General features: G+C 35.4%; 1 protein-coding gene across 1 annotated transcript in view; it reads left to right on the plus strand.

The window, feature by feature from the left end:
* The first annotated feature begins 4574 nt into the window (after positions 1–4574).
* Positions 4575–16549, plus strand: part of LOC108670723 (ras-GEF domain-containing family member 1B) — a 303823-nt gene continuing 291848 nt past the window's right edge. Inside the window, exon 1 of the mRNA XM_047884607.1 lies at positions 4575–5091. Coding sequence (XP_047740563.1) covers positions 5015–5091 — 77 coding nt within the window. The 5' untranslated portion in view covers positions 4575–5014. The remainder of the gene's footprint in view (positions 5092–16549) is intronic.

The following is a 16549-nucleotide window of genomic DNA, read 5'->3' on the forward strand; positions in this document are numbered from 1 at the left end:
TTGAAAGTAGTGAAGCTGCATGATCGGTTAATAGTGCGTTTTCTTCGAATGTTTACAAATTCAAGAATAGTAAACCAGAGTCATTAAAATAACTAGTTATAACGTAATCTAGACGATTATTTGCATTTTCAACGATTTTACTAGTACAAATTTAGGAATAAGTATCAATTAAAATGCTTCAGATGTAAAATGATTTATTCCATTAACATGAAATACTTTTTGACTATAGAGGGAGGACACATCGATCAATTTTCCCCGTCTAGTCGGAAATTTTTGAAGCTTTAGAAGAAATTTTTAGAGTAAACTCCAGATAAGGCGTTTTTATCGCGGAAAAAATAATCAGAAGTTGCTGACGAAATCGTTCATTAAAATTATAAATTTGACACCCAATACGAATCTCTTAATATGCAACCGCGGCTTCGATATCCTCTCTGACTCTCACGTTATATTACATTTTTAGGAAATTTATTAGTGCATAGTTAATGAAAAGTTTTGACTGTTAACAAATCCAATTGTTGAGAACAATTGAAAATTGCCAGTTGTCAAAGGTTATTTGCATGATGATATTTGTTCCCCACCGCTTCATTAACAAAAAAATCTACTTGTATCTCTAATGAAGAAAAAACACGACTTCAAAGGGTATTATCTAATGCGCGCTTCGGGTTTAAAAATATCTGAATCATGTTCAATTCCTCGACCCAAAATCTCTGTTTTGAGTTATGACAGTTGCAATATTAAGGTTATGGGCGAGTCTCGTTTGCGTCACAACCTTCTTTCTCCACGTCTGTAGCGGCACTGATTCGTGGGAACGTAAGCACCGCAAACTCAGTGATAAACTCAAGGCCTTATAATAGCAAATTTGCTTCAATGCTAATTGGATGGAAAAGTTAAGTTTATTTATTCAGTGGGCATATATAAGCTCATATCCGATGATATGTTTAAATATCTTATAAAAATATTAAAACAGTAAATTGAGTACTATAAACATCAGATATACGAGTATACTATCTAAATCCTAAACTATCACATTATTCCTTATTTATTTATTTCAAACTATTTTTATAACTCAATCATTGGAAAAATTGCCAAAATCGTCATGGTTGCTTGTCATACACCCAGCCAAATCTGCAGTACACGAGTTATTTCAGAAATTTACGTGGAATCTGGTCAGTTTTTTACCGTTACTACATTTTTTTCAACATGTACGTATAAGAATTTGAACGTTGAGAATTTGTGCCAGCATTTGCTCTGAAAGATTTTATGCAATATTGCTGATAGGAAAATATGAATCTAATGTTTTAAATCAAATATAAAGGGTACAGGCTCAGAAAGCATTGATTGCATCTATTGGTTAAATGGAATGAATGTTAGATAATGAGGTCATCATATGCAAATTGTCAGTAAACTTTAACCTTTCAGATATTGATACAAGTGATGAATCAAACTTAAACATTCATTATCTACATCAACACAATTATTTTTGAAATGAACCTCATTCAAAATAAAAAAGCGTATCCTCATTACCTATGAGAAGTTAGACTTTAAAATGTCTATTAAACATTTTTCGGTAACTTAAAAAATAGATCATAATCCATTACTTGCTTTTCTTTCATAAAATGTGTATTACAAATCTCACTCGCTGATCAAAACACCGATGTAAACGACTCGAGAAATCAACACTCGAGAATTATCGAACAGTCGTCAAGATCAGAGGTTCCTTTGAACCTTTCCGTGATCTTGGTTAAAATGAATAGCTATATTAAAATATTCAGGAACAACTGAACTGATGTTTGTCCACGGCAGATATTCAGGGACAACTGAACTGATGTTTGTCCATGGCAGATATTCAGATATTCAGGGACAACTGAACTGATGTTTGTCCATGGCAGATATTCAGATATTCAGGGACAACTGAACTGATGTTTGTCCACCGCTGATGCAAGAGGCTATGATAAGAGTGGAGGCTCGCTTATCTCGTCAAGGCTCGTATACATTACGAGATCTGAGAAGTTTCCTCAGTTGCAAGCATCCATCACATTTATGATAATAATAGTTGAACTGATTAAGGCAAAACTCACTTCTAGATTAATTAATCGCTAGCATTAGATTAATCATTTTTTCATGTTTAGCAATGTCAAGAAATAGGAAACCATCGTCATTATTTTGGTAAATCACTTGTGTACTTGAACGATTATAGCTATTATGTTTCTAAATTTGTATATTGTCTCTGTGTGTAAATGTAATGGTCATAATTAGTTAAGAGTATGTTAAACAAATTTGAGGATCTTAAACGTATGCAAATATCTCGGATAAAATTAAAATCTTCGTTATTATTAATTAAGTAACCTGGATGAAAGGCAGCACCTTGAATACAAGTGTATCTGATAGCAACTAGTATACTTTTAGGTACCGTGGAAGCAATATAGAGAATCGTGGGTGGAGTCAAGTCAATTAAATGCAATCAATCATCTTGCTGAGATAGCCTTATCTGGGGTGCAATTATGCATCTTTGATACACCTCTGTATATTGGTTACAATTAGTATCTCTGTTTATACGAGGATTTGAATTTAGAATGAACTCACGTCTCTTCGATTTCATACTGATCGGGCTACTTAAACAAACAAAATTGAACCTAATTTTGTATTTCGAGAATCAAAAAACAAAATATTCTACGTGGCTCTTGACAGGTAATTTTAATTTGATTTAAAAAATTCTTATCTCATTTGGAAACCGGAATACTTAGCTTAAAATTTTTTTCCTTATGATAAACAAATAACGTAACCTAAACATATAACGACAACCTCATCGGACAATTATAGAGCATGTAGGAAAGGAATTATTAAGTCTTGCTTAGAAAATCAGCATTTAAATTCAAACTCAAATCAAAGTACACAGATGGACTAGAAGTATAATAGATGGGGAAAATTACTTTAAATGATTACAAATTTTTTCTGTATTGATTTCTATTAATTGCGGTTCATATCTTTGCAAAGAAAGAGCAACAATAGTTTTGTTTAATGTTGAAATGTGTTAACATTGGGAACTATCTAGACTTCAAACATCATTTATCTTCATTTTTAAAACGTGTATTAATATTCTGTACGTTCATATATATTTTCTTATATGTATATATTCTCAAAATCTAATTGTGTAGGCGCTTAAATTACTCATAGATATTTCGTGTGACGATAGCTGCGCTTGATAAAAATACTGTCCTATGTCGCGTATGGAAGTATGGATGCAAAATTTTATACACAATTACTATTACTATATAACTACTATGTAATTGTGAATAAAATATATATATTTTATACACAATTACTATATTACTTTCCAATACTACTTAGTCACTATATACAAGTTCATTCTCGAGGGACTAGTTTTATATGCCCTGGACATGTAGCGCGACTCCCCCCCAGGCAAATAATTTTGAAAAAACGTTTAATCGTCATAGATTCAGCCAAATAACGTTTATTCAACGTTTATTTAACGTCATATCAGCGTCTGGTGGGTCGGCTTGCCGAGTGTTCAGGATGCCCGTCGGTTTTTGAAGCTGCCGGCACCTGCATCCGGTGTACTGGCGGACAGACAGGTGTAGTGTTGCTGGAATATAACATCTGGTGCAAGGTGTGTCGGCAGATCGTTGTGTAAGATGTAGGATATTACGATTGATCTTTATAGGCAAAGCATCAATAATTATAGTCATAATTGGCAATATAACCATTACATCAGCCGCAGGATTTGTCGGCAGATTGTTATGTAAGATGGAGGATAAATTACGATTGATCTTCTCTATATAGGTGAAGTTTTTAGGTAGACCATTACACCTGGTGTAGGATATGATTATAGATGACCATCTAAAAGTTCAAAGTTCTGGCAATGCACAATAATAAAAGATAACTTCGTACTCACGGAAGTGAGTGACAGAGAGCGCATTTTCTCGTCGACGAAAACGTGATCACGGACGGACGGACGGACAGACGGAGAGACAAACGGACAGATGGACAGACAGACGGACGGACATGACGAGCACAATATAGCGCCTTTTTTCCATAAATGATAAAACGCGCTAAAAATATAGGATCACGTGTCGAAGTATCATACAGCAAGATCATCTCATCACTCCTATTCGGCGCACATCCCTCGTATGGAGGGATGCGTGTATGAGGGCACGTGTATGAGGGTACGTGTATGAGGGATACGTGTATGAGGGTACGTGTATGGGGGTACGTGTATGAAGGTACGTGTATGAGGGCACGTTTATGAGTGTATTTATTCATTTGTTTATTTTAAATTATCTCGGAAAAGAAGTTATAATCTTATATTTAAAGCATATAAAGATAAAAACAAATTAAATACATCTAGCTGAAAATGAATAGCGTTCATTATGATGACCTTCCTCCGTTTGTCTATGCTGTTATAATATACATTTCTGCATATTAATATATTCGAAGTGTTTATCATAATCTAAAAACGAGTGAGACGGAATAAGCAATTCATCAGCTGGCGTCTCACGTTTGCAAGAAAGTGATCGCCGCAGCCACATCTCGGAAGTTGTCACCCGCCAGTTGCATTCGATCCGTGTTCGTGTGAGGTTGTGACGCTGCGCGCTCTTGCTACGCTTGTATGAATCAAGAAGACAAGCACAGGCTCATTTCAAGGAGATGAAAAAGAAGTGATTAGTATTTGGTGCTGAAATTTTATGTGTTCAATTTCGAATTATTGAAACCTATGTTTAATTTTTTTACATTGAAAAATCTATGAAAGTGAATTTACCTTCAAGTCTAACCTTGTGATAAATTTGGCGCCGGTGAAAACTAAAAAGGATTCGTCAGATTTTCATTCATGAGTTGGTGTTGTTTATTTGAGGTCATAGCTGTGAAAATGTAATTTAAGTTTATTAAGTGAAGTGATTAATTTTATCCCGTGTAACCCGTGCTAATTGAAGAATAAAGTATAAAATTCAAGGTTACGTCTTAGTGGTTTAGTGCTTCAGTTATTCATGCTCGTCATATGCTTGCATTACCAATCGAGATGGGATCATTGAAGGAGACAGCGCTCGTCAAGGATGCTGTTCAAAAATCGCAGAGGTAAGTATTTATACGCATTTATAAACGTAAATATTGCCTTGAATTATGTATGACTCCACGGGTTCGACTTATCGGTTACCGTCAAATTATGTCGTTTGTTCCATATTAGTACTAGCTTGAGACTGGCACTATTGTCAGTGCATTCGCCGATTTGGAATATTGGACAAAATTTTCCAAGAATTGCAGGTATAAACGATGTCACATGTGATTTTTGAAAATTGTGGGCATTATTTTCCCTAATTATTATTAAGGAAATCAGTCAAGTTCGCATGAACGGATGAAATTGACCACGAACACAGCTGCACGGCCTCGTCAGCTAAGCCCTTATAACTATTTCATCTATTCTATTTCTCTTGCTGATATTCATGTGTGACTAAAGTAAATCCTGGTCTATCTTTGGCAGTTCATGCCGTCTAATTTTCGCTCCTCATGAATTACTCTTTAGTTTTCTTTATTGCTGGTTTTTCTCTCATGTCCTTTATATTCATTTTGCTGACTTCGTAGATCGTAGTACGTGGATATTGTAGTATTATATTTTTGACGGTGTCTCGGGCTGCCTTCTTTTTGGGTAGGTACTGCATATGGCCCAAATTGTGTGGTCTTAGCGTTTAAATTTGGCATTGTAACTATAGTATTTACCATGGTACAATTCATTATTGAAGTATTTATCCAATGTGGAACTACGGAGCATGGTACCCAATGTTTCATCGCTGAAAAATTTAAATTCAATTTCTTTTCAACGAAATCTGATCTTTATTAAGAATGAGTTATCATCATGCATTTATCAAAAACGATTTGCGCAAGCTCCTAAAAATTCGAATATATACATTTTTTAGCATTAGAAATAGTATATTTGTTCCAGTTCCAGGCCGAATCAAAGACGTTATTTACATCGGTTCTTCAGTCTTTGAAGGTCGCAAGAGCATGGCAGCGGGATAATTCTGCCATTTCTGGCCTTGAATAGTTTGAATTTTGACGGCAGTTGCCAATTATGGGGCGATTTTCATGGCTTCTTCTATTTATGTTCCTCATTCTCTTGTCCTGTTAACATGATGAACGCCACACTTCTCTGATGAATATTGACGTACACAATTCAACCAAACAACTTAAGCCATAATTTTCGTTAACAGATTGAGTCTAATTATGATTCCAGCTTAGGCCTCTATAACTGGCAAGTGAGACGTCCCATATTTTATTTTCTTGCTTGAAATTAAAAGATTTTGGCCTCGAATTTATTTCCGTATGAAGTTAAATCCCTGATTGAAGGAGGTAAATATAATCTGTTATCCACCATGAACGGTTCTATACTTATCTGCTTAAACGTTTAAAACCGAGTTTTTGCAATATAGAGTTATTGCAACGAAATAATTCCTTCATATTGCAAATTACGCTAGAAGTTGTATCAATTTCATTTATATGGCTACAATAATACAATATTTTCTTCTTCGATCATATATTCTTAAATGAAGATGAAAGACGAGGAAACTTGCCATTCAATCCGATGAAAAAAAAAATTTAATCTCAGTTCATTGCCGTCTGAAACCACATTTTTCATCAAGTAGTAGAAAAACAATGTAAAATTCCCCCATCACAAATTTCGCCAAGCAAGATTCCTTCATCTTCTTGAAGTTCTTATCACTCCTTCTTTTCCCGCATGTCGTAAGTCTGCTGCTGCAAACTCAAGCGTGGGTATGAGACGCGCCAGGATGCAGTTTGTCCGCCTCGTTACGAAGGAATTCGTTAAGTGCGGTGCTGAGAGGAGTTCGCTTTCGATGTCACGTCCGGAGCTGTCTGGTCCACCGTATCATTGCGTTGCGCATGCCCTTAATCCTGTTCATTACGGGTCATTTTGGTGACAGTTCGTCGTTACTGCCAAAGAGACATGCAATTAAATCAAGTAAGGCGGAAGTGGTTGCAAATGTTGGCAATTTCGTCATGGTCGGTGTCTTAACAGCTCCGTAGTAAATGAAACGAATTACTGCAGTCAACCGGTGCTGGTGTATCCAGTCTGAAAGCTTGGCTTTCACTGCACCCAATTCTGAACTTTCTATTGTGTGATAGTATTCACATCTAGTAATGTTGTGCTAACAGAACTTGTTCTGGAGCTGAAAACTATAAATTGTGAAACTTTGATCATTACAAATGATCAATCAACCGATTGATTCCCTGTACGTGACAGAATTTGAGTGACATGACAAAATTCAGAATGTTCCAACATTCTTAGTACTGAATTGATAAATTCAGGGTGAATCCAATTTTAATTTTAGAAGATACATCTTCAGAACTAGCTTTGCTGACTGTTCAATAAATAAGCAAGTGGTCTCTATATGAATTCGGGATACATCTTTTACTAACGTTCTATACTATAACAAAATAAACATTTTTTACGATAAAATATCCATAAGTATTACATAAAGTACAAGTAATTTTGGGTGAGATTACTGGAGAATAATTATCATATATTTTGGGGGTTAGAAAGCAATCGCCTCCTAACCTTGCCCTCAGCGGGGAGACCCGCTAACATTTCATTGTACAAGCGAGTTGGAATTCCATGCTTTACAGCTCATATAAAGTCTGTATGGTTAGTGATGACCGCAGCAATTATTTGACCTTGAGCACTCAGGGGCCGTAATATCAAAAATTGCCTAAGTACTCGTAACGGTTTATTTACACGTAGAAGCTGATTTCTTGTCTATGTTTGGTGGATTTAACTTGAAAGGCCTTTTATTTATCCTATTTATTCTTTGAATCCTATCCTATTTATTATTTAAACAAGTATCGGAAACAAGTGAATGTTTGCACATAATTTCATCATCCATGGCGCACCTGGAACACCGAAAGAAATCTTACTAATATATGTGCGTTATTCAAGATTTAGCACGTTGCTCTGCAGGTTATATGATAATTATGTTTTATTTAGGTATTTTTTACGAGTTACGGGCTCATCAACCTTCAGTGCTTCTTAATGACCAACTCTTTTAAGTTTATTTTTTATCGCGCATGGTCTGTCAAGAGTGTTTTTAATATAGTATTCCGATCTTCATAGCATTATAGTATTCCGGTCTTTATAGTATTATAGTACGTATTCCGTTTTCATAGTATTATATAGGTAGTATTCAAGTCTACATAGTATTATAGTATTCCGTCTTCATAGTATTATATAGGTAGTATCAAGTCTACATAGTATTATAGTATTCCCGTCTACATAGCATTATATTATGTCGTCATCAAGCATTATGGTATTCCCATCTTCATAGTATTATAGTATTCCTGTTTGTATAGTATTATAGTATTCCTGTTTGTATAGTATTATAGTACTACCGCTGATATAGATCAGTGTACAGTTTGGTCAGAAGGAATCACCGCAGCAGCTGTAATTGGCTTGCCGTTTCTACGGCGGCCTGAAACAGGCAGTTAGCACACCACCCTGTTTTCCCTTCACATTTATTTTGTCGCTGAAGTTGGAGTTCAGGGATCCTGAATGATGCAGCGAAAGTTTCGATCGCCGCCGGAAAGGTCAAACATAATATAACGGTTTAAGGCGTACTCGGTAAATGATCTCGACAGTTTTATAGTGATTTTGATGGAGAAACTGTCTTAATATTAATTTCCATGTTAAATGCAATGGGGCGTTAAAAGAATGGCGTTTACGAAGCGAAGTCTCTAACTTGAAACGGTTTTGGACTGTGAATAAATTAGTTGACTCATATGAATAAATTAGTTGACTCACTACGAATTTGTTAGAATTCTAAAAAAAATTTCAATAATTCAAATGTTACACAATTAACGAAAATTGTACAATTTCAACAAAACGTGTGCGTGCCCGTTGTTCATTTATGTATGTCAAGAATTGCTATCAGCGATCAAAGCTTTCACCGAGACCGCCACCATAGCCAAGTAAAACACGATTTTTTTTTGTTTGACGACCTTGCCGTACTCGGGTCATTTTGGCCCTGACTGCGAAATGACTATTGGAGTGCAAATTGGCAAAATTAAGTTCTTCAGTAAAAGTTGAGGATCGAAGCTCATTACACGTTCTAAAAAATATGAATTTTTACTCAAATTTCAGACCAAAGAATGGCGTTTGATAATTTTTTTTTCAAGGATTCCAACGAAATTTCTTTCAGGCGTCAACAGATCAAAATCAAGATTTGATTCTGGTCTTCAATCAATTTATATAAAGGAAAAGCTTCTGCCCTACTAAACCAATATTGTCAATCTAACCATGATTATATGCGGTAGATTAAAGTTCAAATTTCCTAATAGCTAAGTTACGAACAGCTATACTGCATGAGCTGCATATATAGGCTTTTGTCTGTCACCGCATTATGTAACCGTCAACAAAGGTTAATTGATGGGTGACGTAACGCATATGTATATGATATGCATTATTTATATTGTTATTAGTACGCTGCCTAGTGTTATTCTGATTGCCTATTATGAAAACGTCCTTTTCCATTGTGATTTTTGTAAGTAGCCTCAACGCTACAAATTTTTATTAACTTCTGCTGGATGCTACTGCACGATTCCAATCGGGAAGTTACTCACTCTTTAAAGACAAGCAATAGCTTTGGCTTTAATAATAAAAAAATCTCTCTATATTCGTCAGTCATTTTTATCAGTTTAATTTTCCATAACTTGTATGTCAGTCGAGTATATATAAAATGTTATCTATCAAGATTATCGCCCACTGATATCAACGCTCCTGCTAGTAATAAAATGCTGATGTTGCCGGTCGTTATGGCTACGGCAGCGTAGATAATTTCATGTGTCAAGTAAACAAATATATTTTAATACAAATATATATACAAATACATATAATATACAAATAAATACATATACAAATTTTTACGTCCATGACTAGTATTTTGTATCACAGACTGCGCGCCACCTGTAGTATATGAACGTGACGCGCGCTGACCAAGCGATAATATTTTTTTTCGCGAACACTTTCTCGGTAAGCACCGCATGCAGTTTCTATGCTCATGTAGCATAGAAACTACACGGCGTAACTCAACTGAAATTTCACTGTTTGAAGGAGAAATCTTTAAAAGTTATGTCTATGCTCTGACATTTTCGTACCATTGACAGTAATGTAGGAGTAGGTGACAGTTTAATATGTGACTTACCAAACTGATATGTCTCACTATATCCAAGCTTCAAATGGCACTATAGATAGAAACCTTCATTGGACGGATGTGCTCGAGTTTCAGCTTTGTTGCACATCTGCGGAGCTTCTTTTCACGATGGCTCATGTATCGTCCATCACACTATCGGTTCCGTCCAAGCTGTAGTCTTCAACGAGGATATTGTTCTAATCCTACCACAAGCTTTTACATAAGGATTTCAACTAACATTTTTGAACGAATCTCCGAAAAAATGTCTGTTGCACGCCTACCAACTATTTGGCAAATTTCGTACGCATAAATGCGCCTGATTCTGCTACCTTTTGATGTATGCAGCCCTGAAAACCTGATACCAGATTTTGCATGAACAAAACTGTTTGTATTAACCGATTTAGCGGGTTATAGTAAAACATTTCCAATAGGCTCTAGCAATTACATGCATCTATAATGTTCCTGACACTTAGATTTATTCTTTCCTTAAACTTTTATAAGGTTCCCGTAACTTCCCGACACTTACATTTACTCTTCCCTATACTTCTATAAGGTTCTTGACACTCATATTTATTTGGTTCTTAACACTCATGCCCAGTACATATTAACTCAGTGGTTCCCAACTTGTGGTCGTATCATTGGTAATAAACGATGAAGGATCTTTGATGTGATACAAGAACATTTGTGAGACCATCAACAAATTTGAACAGCTTATTTTGTCTCCAAATTATTGTTTACTGTCCAACTGGAGATTACCTGGCCAGGATTTGAAACTGTGGACCCGTGCCACCCTCCTGGTCATAGCGGTCCCCGTCTAATTTAAACAAAAAATATATACTTGAATTCATAAGAACAGACAAGCACTTAATGTGTTAATTACAAGTAAATTCACTAGGATAATGTCAGTCTGATACTATATCTTAGCGTGTTATATGCTATTAGTTTATGGCACGTGGCGGATTTTTACAAGTAGCGTTTGATCCAAAACAGCTAGGTTGAGAACCACTGTTCCAACCGTTATTTTTAATGTTATTTAATGTGATCTAATGTCTCATATAAAATATTTATAGATTAATGCATCGCATATTACAAGTCTCATGTTGCCTGCAGCCGGCCATTGAAGCAGCCTGAGACGGTGCCACGTTACAACGATTTATATAGGATTTGTTACTTCTGATTGTGTTTTTTCTGAAGTTTTGTGATGCTGTTTTCCAGCCATTATTTATTAATTATATTTTACGTATTGTCGTTAATTTAATTTATTACTTTTTCTTTAAATTACATCAAAGTTTTTTTTTAAATTAAACTAAAGTTTAATTTTTCGTTGAGTTTTAATATTTAGTTATATTTATACATATTCTGTAAACGAGTATGTACCTACATTTTATCCGGAAATTGTTGGTAATGGTGATAATTTTCATTATTGAGTTTTTGATAGAAATTTCTATGCCGACGACAGATGAATTTACGAAGAAATTGTAAGAAACACTACAGGTCTTTCTTTCATCGAGTCTTTCTAAACTGATCGGATTTTGATATTTGAAGTATTAAGTTAATTGACCTCCAATCTGGCTTCAATAACACCAGATGCCTTGATAAAAAATGCTCGTAAGCGTTTCGAGCATTGATCATCAGGTAAATGCGATTAACTGTAAAACGAACGCCCGTTTACCTAATGCTGGTGAGAATCACCATTCTCTGTTGCTATTCTGATTTTCAGTAATGATATTCTGAGTATAATTGTTGGTCATTTGATTTTGTCCAACAAACGCTAATTTTTTTAATCTGTTTCCGAGATGTAACCACGGTACTACGAACCTAAGATTGCCTAATATTTTAATCTCTAGATGCGTCCTTTAAAATGCAAAGGAACTTCGGGAACCATCAACGACTAAATAACAATAAAACTAGCTTTAGGTTTGTGCGAACAGATTTTCCGATATATCAGCAGGGGTTTTCTGGTGGATTGCGTAGACTTTACTTAAATTTTGAAATTTCTTTACCTGTGTGACTGGTCGCACTTTAGTTTCTCGAGTCACCGACGCGCGTTGTCCAACTCCGTACCACTTTTGTTCCGGAGCGCTGGTGCGTACCGGCAAAAGTTATAAAACTTCACGCATGTCTTGACGTTTCGAAAACATCGCTCTGAGTCCAGTTCAGCATCTAATGTAATGGCTGATTTCGGAGACAGTGAGATCGTGAAAGATTAGGGAGCGTGAAAGGTGAACTGTTGCATGGCGTTAACAAAAAAAAAGCAGGAGTGAACTCGTTTCGCGCACGCGAATTTCGAAATTGGAAATATAAACTAAGCAAACCTATATTTTGTGAAGAATTTTTTTCTTGTTCGAGGCTGTTATTTTTATGAGGTAGGTAAAGAAACGATTTGATGGAGAAAAGAAACAATTTAATGGAGTTCTAATTATGATCGAGATTGAAAAAATGTATAGTTTTGTCTTGTATATAGTCTTCTTTCTTTTTCTGAATGACTCACATGTGTCACCCAATATTTTTAAGGTAGAAATTAATTGGTTCAATGATCCAATAATTTTAGTAACTTAGTTTGATGAAAAATAATACAAAGATGACTTACATTTTTCTTTTCTTATTATGTGGATATAATTCTTACTAGAGAATGGTTCGTTGATTTAGCACTTGTAAATTGTATACTTCTACTTTTTACCTTTATCATCAATCATGACTTTTCTTCTTTGTTTATTCTCTTGACCGTCAAACTCTGAGACGGTATTCAATTTTTCCTCACGCTGCACTATATAGTGAAGGTAACTGCTCACATATTCATTCGTATTTATGAGCTACGAGCGAACGTTTTCTAACGTGAAAACGTTCGCGTTATAGAATATGAAAATTTTATGTGAAAACGTGTAGTGCATGTGTTTGAGCATGCGTGCTGCATGAGTAATGCATGTGTAGTACATGTTTTTGTGCATTTATTTTACGGCTGAACGTCATTCTATGTTCTATTAATTAGTTAATAGAATGTTATTAGTTAATAGAACGTTATTAGTTAATAGAATGTTATTAGTTAATAGAAAGTTCACAGTTAATTAAGTTTTATGTTGAGGTTTTTATTTTCTACACAATGTTGGCGAAATAATTACTTTGTTGAATTAGTAATCGATGAAAATTGAGGCGTTTCAACTGATGGTTGTGTTATTAGTTCATTAATATTCAATAGCAGTAGTTTTCATTTATGCGGCCAAGATTTGTTGTAATCGAACATGACGAACTTTTTCTAACGATTAATAGAATAGTTAACAACAATGAATTCGTGGCTCTTTTTCTAACGCGTCTACGAGATACGTGACGTATCGCTCAACGCACAATCATAAAACATAGATATTATAGATGTAAATATTCGACGAAATACGAATTATCATTCACATCTACACTCCATAGATCATGATTAATTGAATCGACGTCTACTTGATAAACTTCGTCAGATGTCATTTAACAATATATATATAGAGTCTGCCTCTAAAGTCGTCAAATACCATTCAACAAAAAATATAGGTAGTCTGCTTTTTGAACTTCGTCAAATTGAAATTTAACAATATATATAGAGTCAGCCTTATAAACTTCGCCAAATGCCATTTAACAATATATATAGAGCCTGCCTTATAAACTTCGTTAAATGCTATTTAACAATATGTATAGGGTATGCCTTATAAACTTCGTCAGATGCCATTTAATATTTATATTAAAGACATGTATATATATCCCAATTTGATCACAAACATTTTCTTTCAACCTTTCTAAAAATAGAAAGGTTTTTCATTGCTCTCAAACCCTTCACTAAAATAACTGCGACTTTCTGCGATTGTTGATGCACTTTTTTTGCCTTTGTGTTGGTCATCCTGACCTAGTTTGGCCTTGCAGAAGGGCTCATCATTGCCCGTGCAGAGATCCAGTCGCTCTTTGGACAATGTGACCCATTTATTTGTCTAAGTGTTGTACCTGCCCAGAAACGCAGATGTGTTACGCAACGCAGACGACGCAGAGTGACCTGTTGATACACCCAGAGAAATTTGTGAGAATTTGTCCAGATAGCGATGCACTCGTGTCGTTATTTGGGTAATCATGAACAAATTTGGTCCACAAAAACAAGAAAGTATCATTGCTACTCGCAGCAGATGTGTCATTATTAGGACTATTTAATCCATCCACTTTCACGAGTGTATTGCTACGGCGAGCTGCTTAGCTCGAGACGGTCTGGCGCTGTACGTATTAGGGGCGAAAGTCATGCAACCTTTGGACGATCTGCTTCCTCGGGTGCTTGCTTGTATGGTGATGCTACGAACGAAACTAGACCACACACACAGAAAAAAAATGAGATATAATGTTCAAAAAATAACAAAAGCTACCAACCAGACGAACAACCAGAGAAGAAACCAACCAACAAAAGACACAAACAATAGCTAGCCCAGGCAGGATGATGCATTCTAGGAGAAAAGTTTATTGGCAATGGAAAATTTTTTTAATAATTACTGTTGATGCGGGTGTGTGTGTTGCCGGGTTACTTGCCCATCCGTCACATAAAATTGTTACTTAACAATAATACCTGTACTTTTATGACCGTTTTGCGGTCACATGAGTGATGTGGTGAAGATTAGTGCGACTGGTGGTGGTGAACACGCGCAGGGTGGAATTATTGATAGGTAAGTCAAGCTGTGAATTTTTGCACACATTCAGCTAAAGCTTTATCTCCCTCGTTATCTTTTCTTTGTATATTAATTTCAGATGCAAAATAAAAAGTAGCAAAAAATAAAAGTTTTACTAACAGATTGTAAAAGAACATTTTTTGCCATTCCGCAAGTATTTCATTTTTGGTATATTTCTGAGAGACAAACTTGATTGAAAATTATTCGTGATTCTTAATTTTTCATAGCTATTACTATTTATACCGTGCTTCGAATAATAATATTATGTATACATATCTTGTCCCAATCGTGTATCGACCCGAAATTCCTGTGCTGAAGTTAATGTGATGCATTTAATTTTTCTCCTAGTGTTTAACTTCAACTCGCCGAATTATACTTTGTATGGATATTGTTGATGGAAGCTTCTTATTTCAAAGTTTAACTTTCGGAAATTTCGACGCTGCTCAACTAATCATCTAAAAGTGTTGGTCAAATCTGCCCCACAACACCAACTGGTTCACCGGATCTTCATGGCATGCACCATAGCATTTCATAAGCATTTCATTAAAATGACATATAATCAATAAAATAATTATATTCTCTGTAGTATCAATTAAGTTAAAAAAATGCTAATTGCAACTTTAGTCCAGATTATTTTAAGCTTTAATGTTTAATCATGTTGTTTATTGGACAGATTTGGAGTTTTATTGATTTGGAGTTGTAATTATTTTATTTATCGATTAATTTTGCTAGTCAGTTTAGCCGCAATTGTACCGCTATTGAAATTTGATTTAATTAATGCGTACATCCAGATGATTGTTGACCCTTTTTTTCCCTGGGCCGCCGCAGGGGCGAGTGTGCAATTCTGGCGCCGGTAATTGGGCTCTGATTGTTCTAACTGATCGATTTAATTTTTTGCCTCAATGAGGAAGTGATTGCATCACGCCCTGCACCTTCCCTTTTGAACTGCGACCGTGTGCTGCAATCGTCACGCTCATCTATCTTCATGTTTGTGAATCGTTATGTTCACGAGTGTTTGTATCTATTGCTATCATATTCTTAAGCTTACACTATGTTCAAAAACATATGGGGTTTTCATAATCATAAATCCACAAGTTCCTCGAGAATCCTCGTAATTTCATGTAGCTCCGTTATGTGTAAAAATTACCGTGATATTCTTAAATTTTTGGCATGTTCAAATGTCCATGTCAGGTTCATAGGTCAATGAAGTGTTAAATAACCATATCCTTTTCAACATTACTTTCGCTGAATATTTTCCAGGATCTGAAATCTCGCCGAATAATTGAATATTTAGCTTGTTTTCATTATCGGAAACAATTCACGTTATGAACTATTTTACCTATCGCCACGGTGTTCTCAATAACAACATTTTTTTCTTTTTCATGTTGTTTTGATGTGAGGTGTACGAACGTAAAACCGCGTTACAACGTATGTAAGACCGCGTTACAACGTACGTAAGACCGCGTTATAAGTTACGTAAGACCGCGTTACAAGTTACGTAAGACCGCGCGTTACAACGTAAGGAATACCGCATTAAAGTTGCACCTTTCGTTGGTCTGCGTTATGTTTTCTCAAGCGATAATGTCAAACGCCAGAGCTGGAGACGTTTATTGCCTGTATTGAGGGGAGTGTTGATACCTAATTATTGTATTGATGCTCAAC

This window comes from Hyalella azteca, unplaced genomic scaffold, assembly GCF_000764305.2.
Source record: "Hyalella azteca isolate HAZT.00-mixed unplaced genomic scaffold, Hazt_2.0.2 contig15709, whole genome shotgun sequence".
In the NCBI taxonomy this organism is placed as follows: Eukaryota; Metazoa; Arthropoda; class Malacostraca; order Amphipoda; family Hyalellidae; genus Hyalella; species Hyalella azteca.